The 13,254-nt window shown below is 43.5% G+C and overlaps 1 protein-coding gene across 3 annotated transcripts in view; it reads left to right on the forward strand.

Annotated features, from left to right (window-relative positions):
* The window catches only part of mettl22 (methyltransferase 22, Kin17 lysine), a 188,672-nt gene extending 176,881 nt beyond the window's left edge, over positions 1-11,791 (forward strand). For all 3 annotated transcript variants that reach the window (XM_078558699.1, XM_078558700.1, XM_078558701.1), the window contains 2 exons: positions 1,940-2,108; positions 10,496-11,791. In XM_078558699.1, the coding sequence (XP_078414825.1) occupies positions 1,940-2,108; positions 10,496-10,546 (220 nt within the window). In that variant the 3' untranslated portion in view covers positions 10,547-11,791. The remainder of the gene's footprint in view (positions 1-1,939; positions 2,109-10,495) is intronic.
* The last annotated feature ends 1,463 nt before the right edge of the window (positions 11,792-13,254 follow it).

Genomic DNA, 13,254 nt, shown 5'->3' on the forward strand with positions numbered 1-13,254 from the left:
GGCACACAGAGATTGAATCAGTTCTGTCAGCGCTAGTACAAAATCTTCCCAGTAGAGTCAGGTTAGATGGGGACCAGTGGTCCATCCAGGCCAGAGTTTGTTCCTGTATGGCCTGCCCATCAGATGTTAAACAGCAGACTGAAGATGGAATCCGAAAGCTGTATAAGGAAAGCAATTCAAACAGCTCAAGTCTCGGTCCTGTGACAGGGTGGTTTCAAGTTGAGCTATTCAGCTAACGAGGCCTCTTGTTAAAACCCATTGTGTTTTGAGCAGGTAACTGTGGAATCAATAACACAATGTTGGAGATGAGTCACAAATAGCTCTGCCTTTGTCCATAGCTGGCTGATGCAGACATCTCATCTATCTTCTGTGCTGGCTTGGCTAGAATGTTTATACAATGCATGGAATGTTACATTCCAGGGGTTTGATGTGTTAGCCTTTTTCCATGTTTAAACTGCTCAGAAACATCCAGAATTACCATTATGTGGTCAATGATGGCCATTTTATCATTCCAGCCATTTGTCCATTTTTAAAAAAAGAATAACTTTATAAAGTAGCCAGGATGATATAGACATATATTTTCCTCCCTGTCTCCTGGACGGTACAAATAGCTTATAGAATTTAACAAGAAAGCTGTTGCACCAATGTATCCAAATAGTTTCAGTGGTAAGGGATTCCCAAGTTGCTGAAACAGAACTTTCCTTTCCCCTGGTTAGAGACCTCCACCTGCAAGTTTTACTGCCACATCAAACTGTAATTTACAAAAAAGCCATAGTACCAATACAGATCCATAGTACATGCAACATCTCAACCAGGAATGAGGGGAAAAAACACATGATTTCCCACAATCACCTGCCAAATAAGTGATGCAATATTGAATATGTCTACATCTTAAGTTACGACAAGCCTGTGATCCATTGCATCTTCAGAAAGCCATGTATCATAGGACTGTTCTTGAGTTGTCAACTGTTTCTTGAAGCTGCTTCCTAATTTGCTAGTTTTCTGGATTGACACTTTGACACAATGTAGCCGAGTGTGAAATGTGAGCAGTGATAAATATGGTTTTGGGATATCACTTCTTCCTGCAAAACTCAGCAAGCCAGATTTTTTGGGCAGTTTTTTTAGTCGCAAGAGCCTCATGAATGAGCCAAAACAGGACCCATTTCAAAAAATCTATCCAGTTTCATTTTGGCCATGAAAGATACAATACCAGTGATTCATTGATACCCTGCTGGCTGATACTCAATAAAAGTTCAGTTTTTTCATAAGTCTGTTAATTATGAAAAGGAACCCAATGATAGCCCATTCCATCAAACATTGGAAAGGTCAAAACTTGGGCAAATCAAACTGAAATATCCTTAAAACTTGTTTTGCCATCAATTAACCTTACTAGAGGAAGGAATGCAATGATGGCCTCATTTCACTAATCTATTTTCTCATAGAAATGATTCTGTACCGGCTATTTGTTAGTTTAAAACTTGGATTTTGTGGGGCCTGAAGGTCTGTCCAAACCCACCATTTTTGTAAAATTAGGACAAGTCAATGCTCTTTTGACACAAGCAATAAATAACTTTTCCACAAAAATGGAGTGAAAGAACAATTACATTTAGGTATAATTTCGAAGCATTTGCTAACAATAGGGAACCTGGCCTATTGACATCATATATTGGAAAAACAATTTTCCCAGTGTGCAATCCCAAGATCTTAAAGATTTTTTTTCCCAAAGGTGGCATCATGTAAAGAAATCTCAGTAGACAGATGCATCATATATGGACATTTGTGCATCTTGTTATTAAGGAGTGGAACTAGCCAAGTATTCTCATCATAAATTCTATGATGTCTGATCTATTTTAACTATTATGAATCTTTAGAAATTTCTCTAGCAGTGAGTTTATAGCAAGAGAATTTGATAAAGCTCAATTGTAACTTTTTTTTTCAGGCTAAATTTTACTTTGAGAAAAATGGACGTTACGTGTGATGCATATGATCATTTTCGATTGTGTTTGGCTGACTTGGAAAACATCAACGATGGGAAAACTAAATTTATTGTGCAGCCCATCAAGCTTACTTTTCCACAGTTCCTTTTTTATGAGCGAGTGGAACAATTGGTAAGTACTATTAAACTTTGAGGGGGGAATGGAATAATTCAGTTCTGTGGAACTTAAATTATTGATGTTTTGATTATTGGCATTCTGATTATCTGTGGCAACTTTGTACAAGCTTTTCAGATTTCAAAGTGGGAGAGCAACAGGACACTGCACAAGTGTGACAATTTATATTGCTGTTACGAGCTTAAGCTTATGATTTATCAATTTTTCAGGCTATCAGTTTAGGTTAGAGAATTGAATGAAGTGCGAAGGAGGAGAAAACAAAATATTGAGAAAAAGAGGAACCTTCCAATAAAATGGAACAAACAACTGGCAAATAGAGTCATAGAATAACAATAGGAAATATTTAACTGGAGCTGAAAAGGGAACAGATCAAGTATATTTCATCAAGGTGGGAAAAAAAAAGATTTGAATTGAAGACTGACAGTCAATGGCAAAATAGGGGGATAAAATCAAATTTGCAACAAAACAGAATCTTTTAGCACTTACAGGACAAATAAAAAAGAAAGCTGGCACTATTATTAAAAAAAAGAAAAGTCATAAAAGAGATTAGGAAGGCTAAAAGGAAGTAAGAGAGGAAATTAGCAGAAGTAAATGATAAGGAGGGACTTGGTACTAAATCACCATTCCTTCACAGTTGTAGGGTCGAAATCCTGGAAGCTCCTTCCTAACAACACTGGGTTTACCCATACCACATGAACCATACAGCGGTTCAAGAAGGCAGCTCACCACCATCTTCTCGAGCAATTAGAGATGAGCAATAAATGCTGGTCTAGCCAGCATTGCCCACACCCCATGAACGAATTTAAAAAAGGGAGGAATTAATCGGAGATCGCAGTGCAGTAGGAATACAGCCTTAGGCCAGAATTTTCCCGTTGGCGTGCAGGGGCGGACCCCGCACACCGCATAAAATGACGCGTGGTGACGTCGGGCGAGTGTCCCAACATCACCGCGCGCCATCGTGATGTTTAGGCGGGCGGGCGCGTGATGTTCTCCGATGCGCACCTGCTATTGATTAATCACCCAGTTAAGGCCCTTGAGGCAGCAATTGTCTGCAATTTTTCGGGGCCCGTGTGATCTTCAGGACATCGCATGGGCAGAACAAACAGGTGGGTAAGAGACATTTGCATAAACTTCATTCACGGGCGGGATAAGAGGAATGAGTGGGGACAGGAATGTTATCTTTCAGATGTTTAAGTGTGAAAGTTAATGATACTTGCCTGTGTGAGCAGGAATACTTCAAAACTTTTCACAGCTGCTTGGACAGGAGTAAAAGCCTTCAGGTCAGGACAGTAAAGATCACTTTTGGGGCCTGCCGCTTTCAGGAAGCCTTCCCTTAGCCTGGGAATGGGAGTTGTGCTCTCCACTGGAGGCACCTCCTCTGAGGAGGAAGGGAGAGCCAGAAGTGGGAGGAGGCCAGGAGTCCACACTCAGCCTCCAAGGGAGCCACCTTTGAGAGGAGGGACACAGGGCCAAAAGGAAGTCCAAGGCGGAAGGGGCCGCAGAAAACGCCACTATCCTGCTGCCAGGGTATACAGGCGGCGAAGCAGCTACCTCAATGTGTCTGAGGTGCAGTGCCGAAGGAGGCGTCATCCCTCAAGGGAGACAGTCACCTCCATCTGTCAGATGATTGGCCCTGAGATCTGCGCCAACTGTATGGGTGGGCACCCTATGCCAATGGCACTAAAGGTCACATGCCCTAAACTTCTAAGCCTCTGGCTCTTTCCAGGGGTCGGTGGGTGATCTTTGCGGAGTCTCCCAATCAGCTGTCCACACTTGTGTCAAGCAGGTGACTGACGCTTTGTTCAGGCATGCATTGACTTTCATCCACTACTGCTGGGACGAGGCCAGCCAGGCTGAGCGAGCCAGAGGCTTCCCAGCAATTGCTGGATTCCCCCGTGTCCAGGGTGCAATAGACTTTACACATGTGGCCATCAAGGTGCCAGTGGGTCAGCCCGGTGCCTTCGTCAACAGGAAGGGCTTCCACTCCATGAACGTGCAGATAGTGTGTGACCACAAGCTGCAGATTCTGCAAGTCTGTGCAAGGTACCCAGGCAGCTCCCACAACGCCTACATCCTCAGACACTCCCAGGTGCCGGGGCTCTTCAGTGCTCCAGCCCGGCTGGATGGATGGCTGCTGGGTGACAAGGGCTATCCCCTCAAAAGGTGGCTCATGACGCTTCTCCACCATCCAAGAACAGAAGCTGAGCGCGGTACAATAGGAGCCATGCCTCCACAAGGGCTGTGGTGGAGAGAGGCATCGGTCTTCTCAAGATGCACTTCCGATGCCTGGACCACTCGGGGTGCACTCCAATACCCCCCAGATCGTGTGTCGCTGATAATGATTTCATGCTGCACTCTCCACAATCTGGCGCTGGAAAGGGGGGACACAGTGGATGAGGAAGATGTAGACTCAGTTGCTCTGGATGCACACGATGAGTCCAGCAGTGAGTCCAAGGATGAGCAGCACAGGAGAACACTGAGGGGGTAGACACTGACCCGGGCATACTCCAGGGAGGCAGGGACACCTGGGAGGCTTTAATCCAAAGAATCTTCAGCTAGCCCATCACAGATGGACCTCCAACACATGCCAGGGCTGCAGGCTCCTTACTCGATACCTGAATGCTAAATCTGGCTGGATAGTAACATTAACTAAGGCCCTTGTCAATAAAGCTCAATGTCAAACAACTCACTCATAACATCATGGGTTCCCGTCCACTTGCAGAAATAAGGAATCACCCTGAGGCATGGCAACATATCAAAATGTATTGAGAGAACAAACGTAACTTCATAAACCATAAAAAATGTGTTGGACATCACACAAAGCCTTCAATAAACTACTATGGGCCAACATAAAAACACCAGTGAGAAACCCATGGTGTGCCTAAGGTGCCTTACATTTATGCTTACAGGTGCTACGTCTAGGTTCTGTCCCCTCGTTGGCATTGGCATCTGAGCCAGCCTGCTCACTGTGCTGTCCTGTTGGTCTTGATGACCTTGGCGGACGTCCTCTGGCCTGTGGAGCCTTTGATGGCCCCGCCTGGGAGGGAGCGGCCAGTTCCACAGCTGGCATCTTCCCAGTCGCCGCAGCCTCATTGGATGCCATGGTCACTGGCAGAGGGGAGGAGGAGCTGCTGCCCTCATCCGGAGTGCCCTGAGAGGAGCCCGCAGAGACGACAGGCAGCTGGTGCGCCGACGTGAGGTCGCTTCGGACCACCTTGCTCGCCATAGGTGGATGGACACTGAGCTGGGACACTTGGTGCCCAAACCATCTCCCACACGGGCAATGACCAGCTGAGGTCAATGCAGCTGTGAGGGCTTGCAGGTTGGACCGCAACCCCAGGAGGCCCTGATTGTTCTCCTGGAGGAGCCTCTCCACGAGAGTCACCACTCTCTCCATGGAGGAAGCATGGCACTCAGCCATGGGGCTCACTGCAGCATTGATGCTCCGCGTGGACTCCTCAAGCACGGGCACTATGCCACGCACAGCCTTATGTATCTCCGCCAGATCCTCCCGCGTACCCTGCTGCACTTCCAGTGTTTGCTGCTTCACAGATGACTCCAGAGGCGCATCATCGCCTGCACCGAGCATGTGCCTGGTCCCCAGCAGTCCTCCGATTGCGCGCCCTGGGCATTCTCTGTCTCTGTCCGCTCCTCAAGCAAGTGTGAAGTGTCCTCACCACAATGCCCCAGGACACTAGCCAAAGATCTAATTCCCACCGAGGTGCCAGTATCTGCGCTGGTGCCTGCCTGACAGAGATGGTGTGACACTGTTGAGTGGATTTCCTCTGAGCCCTCAGGGGTGAGAGGTGGCCCCTCTGCCTCCTCCTGGCCCTGCATTGGTGATGCTGAAAGAAAGAACAAGGACATTTGATTAGTTACAATGCAAACAATGTCAATTTGCACGCCGCTCCCCCCGGATCATTATGTGCTCATCCTTCTATAATCAATGGTCAACCCATGTTGCTAACTTCAATCACTGAGCATTCAGCAGTACCATGGCTTTTTGGACACACATGGTGACCTGAGTGCTCGCCAAACATAACTCCCTGTGCCACCCCAGCCTCACCGCCTCTGGTGGACCTGGGCGCATGGCGCCTCTCCAGATCCATGGCCTGCTGCTCAAAAGGTCTCAGGATCGCCAACTGGGCCTGGCCTCCGCCAGTCCGCATCCGCTCGGTGGAATTGTGCGCAGTCTTCGCCCGAAAAGGAAAGAAGAGCATTGATTATTCCTGAACCTGAATTCCCATCGCATCCCTGCCACCCCAGCCAGAGTGGGACATTGCAGGACTACAGTTTTCCGTTACCCCGCAAATGCCTCACATGTACCCAAAGAAACCAGGGCTGACCACCCCCCCTCCCCCCCCCCACCCCCACTTTGCCCAAATGCTGCCTCCTTCACACGTGGCTCCACAAGGTGTTACTTTGCTAAGCAAGGAGGCACAAGCATGTGGAGCACAAAGACCAGCAGATGGATTGGTGCCCCGCCAACTGGAGGCTCCCCTCCCAGCATGTTAGCACCCTGACTTTGAGTCATTTCCCAGTTCCAGCACTCTGCCTAGGTGCAGACTCTTGACTTTCACCCCCATTCTATACTCTGGGTGTCACTGTCACACATGCTGCGGGTGCAGAACACATCCTAGCTCAACCCTCTCAGGGTGAACTGGACATGGGCAATATCTGCTGGCACAATCAGGGAGGGTTACATGCCGTGAAGGATTCAATGCCGTTACTGTATTCAGAGTTGCGAGGGGCGGGGTGGGTGCTGGGGGGAAAGGGTGACGGCTGCATTAAGTGACCTCAGCCAACATGGTACTCACCCTTCCCGAGCGCAGGAGGTCATTGAATCTTTTGCGGCACTGGATCCATGTGCCCAACACCACATCATGGGAGCTCACACTCTTGGCCACCTCCTCCCTCGCACGTTTGGTCAGGTGGGGAAGCCTTCGCCTCCCATCCCTCAGAATCAGGACCTCCTGCTGCACTGCCACTTCCTGCAGGAGAGCAGCTAGGCACTTGTCAGAGAAACAAGGGGCACACTGCCCCGTTGGCCTACCCTCCAGCCTGGCCTGCCCCGCTGGCCTACCCTCCGGACTTGCGTGATGCACAGTAGCCCTCTGCTGTGCTTTTCTCCTGGCCATTGCGATCAGCCTTGCAAAGGCTGTCAGGCCTTCATTCAAACAGGCCACCGGGTCGCTATTGGACCTGGCGGTCTGTGCATGCCCACCGCCGCCCACCCACTCCCGCTATCCTCGGGAGGGTAAAATGGCGGCATGGACCCTGTCGCAGGCGGCGATTGGGTCCGCTCCCGCACTGCCTGCCCGACATGGGGAAAATTCTCCCCTTAGAGTTTGTGTATTGAGAAGGGAGGCATTGCATACTAAAGCAGAGATAATGCTGACCGTACATAAATCGTTGGTTATGCTGCAGTTAGAACATTCTGTCTAGCTTTGTATGTCCTATTTGAGAAAAATATAAAGGCCATGTAGAAAGCATACTAGATTTTGGAGCCCTTCAAATGAATGAAGAAAAAAGTGGGGCACTTTTCATTAAAATGAAGATTAAATGGAGATTTGATGGTCAAAATTATGAGGGTCGTTGATTAAATGAATCAAGACCAACAATTCTACCTGGCAGGAAATGAAAGAACTTACATTTATATATTGCCTTCCATAGCCTCAGGGGGCCTCAAAGTGCTTCACAGCCCAGTCCAGTTCTTTGTAACTATTGTTTTAGAGGGAAATGTGGCAGGCAATTTGCACAAAGCAAAGTTCCACAAACAGCAATGAAATAAACAAGTCAGTAACTAAAGTAAAGTAAAAATTTAAGATTATCATCACAAAACAATAACTACTGTTTGGATATGAAATGCCCCAGCAAAAACCGTATTAGGAGCAGAATCAATAATAGAATTTAGAAAGAAAAATGTATAAATAGTTGAAAAACTGAACAGAAGAAAAACATTAACTGAAATGGGAAAAGGGATTAAGCGCATGGCTCCTTTTAGAGAGTTGGTACAGGTGTGAAGAGTGGAATAGCGACCTCTGCAGTTTCTGTGATTCTTAGTGTCTTTCCTCATCATATTTTGAGTTCTTTGTTTTTAAGTGTTTGGAATGAATGACTTTTGAAAACAAAAGGCAAATTATTACCTGTATTGGGGAGTAATTAGTGTGTGCATGCTTGCGCTTGCATTGCGCAAGTGCCACACGTAGGTACAAAATGCCCCCCTCCTTCATTAATCTACAGAAACAGATGTCCTCCATTGCATCTCAGAATTGTTCTAATTATAGCAATTAGTCTTGTGGCCTCAGCGGAACAGTAAAACCTTATCAGTAGAGTATACCATATTGTGCACTCATGGTTTGATATTCTTATCCTTGTAATTGTTTTCTTATTCATTCATGTGATGTGGGCATCACTAGCTAGGCCAGCATTTATTGTCCACCCCTAATTGCCCTTGAGAAGGTGGTGGTGAGCTGCCTTCTTGAACCGCTGCAGTCCATGTGGTGTAGGTACACCCACAGTGCTATTAGAGAGGGGGTTCCAGGATTTTGACCCAGTGACAGTGAAGGAACAGTGATATATTTCCTGGTCAGATTGGCGAGTGGCTTGAAGGGGAACTTCCAGGTGGCCATGTTCCCATGTGCCTGCTGCCCTTGTCCTTCTAGATGGTAGTGGCCGGGGGTTTCGAAGGTGCTGTCTAAGGAGCCTTGGTGAGTTCTTGCAGTGTATATTGTAGATGATACACACTGCTGCCACTCTGCATCGGTGGTTGAGGGATTGAATGTTTGTGAAAGGGGTGCCATTCCAGTGGGCTGCATTGTCCTGGACGGTGTCCAGCTTCTTGAGTGTTGTTGTAACTGCGCCCATCCAAGAGAGTATTCCATCACACTCCTGACTTGTGCCTTGTAGATAGTGGACAGGCTTTGGGGAGTCAGGAGGTGAGTTGCTTGCTGCAGGATCCTTAGCCTCTGACCTCCTCTTGTAGTCACAGTATTTATATGGTTAGTCCAGTTCAGTTTCTGGTTAATGGTAACCCCCAGGTTGTTGATAATGGGGGATTCAGCGATGGTAATGCCATTGAATGTCAAGGGACGATAGTTAGATTCTCTCTTATTGGTGATTGTCATTGCCTGGCATTATGTGGCATGAATGTTACTTGCCACTTGTCAGCCCAAACCTGGATATTGTCTAGGTCTTGCTGCATTTGGACATGGACTGCCTCAGTATCCTGGGAGTCACGAATGGTGCTGAACATTGTGCAATCATCAGTGAACATCACTTCTGACCTTATGATGGAAGGAAGGCCATTGATGAAGCAGCTGTTTGGGCCTAGGATATTAGTATCATGGTACAAATATTGCTGTCAAAATTGATGAGGCTAATAGTAGTGGGTATTATTTATGTTGAAATTAAACAATAACTTTAGGCAAGGGCAGATGCGTGTTTAAACTCGCAAATTGAAAGTTCCTGTCGCAGATGCACTGCTAGATCACTAGCTTCACAAAAGCATTGCCTCAGTGTCCAGCTTCCCATTCAAATGCATTGAATGGTGTAAAGTTCCAGTAGTTGATAGATATAAAGTAAATTATCCACAGAAAGTTGTAATTTCAAGTCTAAATACCCTTTTAATTACTGCCTCTCCAGCACTGAAAATAATATATTACAATGTGGACTATCATTCCTTCAGGTATTGGTTGTTGGAGATTTTTTTTAAAAGTAAAATTTAAGAAAATTGTTACTCAATTCTAGGGATTTTGTTAATTTAGCATATAATAATTGCCAATTTCCATGATTGCTTCTAGATTAATAGAATTCTAAAACATCAGGCTATTTGAAATGCAGTTGTATGTGAAATGTGAAAGCTAGGGTTCTTGAGGGATGAGCTCCAATGATCTCATCTTTATTTTTTATAAGTTCTGAGGAAAAAATTGAATATTAAAGCATTCTTAATAAGTACTTTTTGGTTTAAGTACTTTTAGGATTAAACCTATCAGAGTATTTTTCTAACATTCGCTTTTCGGTTCAGAAACATTGTGTTAGAAAACACAATAATATATGCCAGACCAAATGGCATGATTTTTGCAGAGGGGCAACCTGAAATGATAAACACATTCAGGCAGAAGAGGCCCAGCTATGAAAGCTGCCATTGCTTGAATTCCAATAGCCATCTTGAGGGAGTGTATTACCAGTACTCTTACATACATTTTATATAGCCAAAAGGGTTATGATATTTATACATGCTTGCAAGGAGATGTCACAACTGACATATGTCAAGTGTGATATATTTTATACAATACTAATTCTTCAGTTTGCTTGCCTTTTTAAAAGGCATCATGTATTTTCATTTTCAATAGCGTATTGATTTTTTGTGGTTTTCCTTTCAGGAACTGTGGAAAATTATTGCTGAGCCACTTAGCAGCAATACACAGCAATGAAATCGTTATTGTAATTGAAGTGCATGCAGAGGAGTGTTGCTCATTGCTGTAGCTTATTGAAGACTTTAGCAGAAAAACCATGCCAACTGTTTATATGTTAAGCTGCAGGAACTGCCTTACATTGTTCAATGCTGTATCGATAACCATAGCATGGAAATTACTTTATACAATGTTCGTGGATGAAAAAATGTATTTAAATCACTTTCCTCAGCTGTTTTAACAGGTACTGATGTGTGTAATGAATATGTCAATGTCTCCAATGAAGTAGAGACAGAAGAATTTTATACTGTGAAAATGCTTAACACATTGTATCAAATACCTCCCATTAATTTAATCAACATTATCCTGTTATTGTAAGAGGCCTTCCATCTCTAAAATAACAGAGAGGAATTTAAAATTAGCATATCATTATGAAACATTTCTCGTAGTAATATCCATGCTAAAATCTTTACAAATAAAATGTTTTTCCTTTTCTCATTCTTACAATTCCCATTCTAAAAAAATACCACACAACTAAATATTGTATAAAAGGAAATGGAGAAATTATTTTAAACAAAATGGATTGCAGTTGCTAGTAAACTTTTAGCGTATTGAGTCCAAGCACTTAAGCATTTAATCAAACAACACAAAAGGAGGCCATTTAGCCCATTGTGCCGTGCCAGGTCTTTGATAGAGTTATCCAATTATTCCCACATATCTACTGTTTCTCCATAGTGCTACAATTTTCCCTTTTCAATATATATCCAATTTACTTTTGAAAGTTACTTTTGAGTCTGTTTCCAACCCCTTTCAGGCAGTATATTCCAGATCATAATGACTCACTGCATAAAATAAATATAGCCCCTCCAGTTCTGTTGCTAATTACCTTAATTCTGTGTCCTCTGGTTATCAAATTTCTTGTCAAACTGTATTTCAGTTTCTCTCTATCTAAGCCTTTCATACTTCTGAAAAACCTTAATTAAATCTTCCCTTAACATTCTGTGTTCTAAGGAGAACAGTCCCAGTTTCCTCTAATCTCTGCACAAATCCCTCACCCCTGATGCTATTCTAGTAAATGTCCTTTGAACCCTCAAAGGCCTTGACATTCTGATGCAACTGCAGCTAAACACTTAACTATTAACTGAATGCTAAATATAATTTATTGCGATTGAGACTACTTTAAACTGAGATGTACTCTACAAATATATTTAATGAATGCAGTGTGGTCCTATTTTGGTAATAAAGGATTTTTTAAAAAGGCAACAATTTATATATTTCTGTTGCATTTTTTTCTTACTGCTACTACACTTAATATCCCCTCTTTGGCTCATGGCACAGAGATCATTTATTTCAGTGAAGTGGGAAATTTAACATGCCATGAATTGCTGCTATCTGTTTGAAACACATAATTCTAAACTTCTACTTTTAAATGCTCAGTATCTTTGTCAGTTTTTAGTTGCCATTTTAATGGAAATTTTTAACACGGACTGAGGTAACTTTCCACAGTTTAATCTTTAATCTTGTATTTAAGAATAGCTATGTTCTTAAACACCCACTTCGACATTTTAAAAATGTAAACTAGTCATTAACTGAGTGTCATGAACTGCAATTATTTTGTTTCAAGTTCTTAGAACACCTTTGAGCTGCTATATTTTTCTGTTCACATTTTATTGATTAAAATTTATTCATGCATATTTGAGGGATAATAGTGCAAAGTGATTTTATTCTTTAATTTTGAAAAAAATATTTTTTATCCCTACATGCTTAGTTTTATTTTTAATCTAGTGGGCTGCTTATCCTAACAAACCGCAGGCATAAACCATGGCTTTGTTAAGGAAGCACACATTTATACCATACTAGAAAAAATACTAGGATTAAACAAGCATAATGTAGAATTGCTTTAACAATTATGACTCTGACCCTTCTGAGTCCCTGACATGCATACCCTTTTGGAAAACAAAGACCTGACTTAGAAACAATAATCTGATACAAAATTAACAGTCACTTGGACAAGTATGGATTAATTAAGGAAGGCCAACATGGATTTGTAAAGACAAAGTGTGTTTAACTAACTTGATTGAGTTTTTTGGTGAGATAACTGAGAAGGTTGATGTGGTGAGCATGGACTTCCAAAAGGCATTTGATAAGTGCCACATAATAGGCTTGCAAGCAAAATTGAGGCACATGGAAACAGAGAGTCGTGGTGAATGACTGTTTTTCAGACTGGAGGAAGGTATACATTGAGGTTTTCTAGGGGTCGGTACTAGGACCACTGCTTTTCTTGATATATATTAATGACTTAGACTTGTGTGTAGGGGGCACAATTTCAACATTTGCAGGTGACACAAAACCTGGAAGTATTGTGAACTGTAAGGAGGATAATGATAGACTTCAAGAGGACTTAGGCTGGTGGAACAAGCAGACAAGTGGCAAATGAAATTTAAAGCAGCAATGTGTGAAGTGATACATTTTGATAGAACATGGAGAGGCAATTTGAAATAAAGAGTACAATTCTAAAGGGGCAGCAGGAACAGAGAGACCTGGGCTATGTATGCACAAATCGTTGATGTTGGCAGGGTCAGTTGAAAAAGTGGTTAAAAAAGGCATACGGGATCCTGGGCTTTATAAATAGAGACATGTAGAACAAAACCAAGCAGGTTATGATGAACCATACTTGAGGAAGGATGTAAAGGCTTTATAGATTTACAACAATGGTTCCGGGGATAAGT

This window comes from Cetorhinus maximus, chromosome 15 (genome assembly GCF_964194155.1).
Source record: "Cetorhinus maximus chromosome 15, sCetMax3.hap1.1, whole genome shotgun sequence".
Taxonomy (NCBI): Eukaryota; Metazoa; Chordata; class Chondrichthyes; order Lamniformes; family Cetorhinidae; genus Cetorhinus; species Cetorhinus maximus.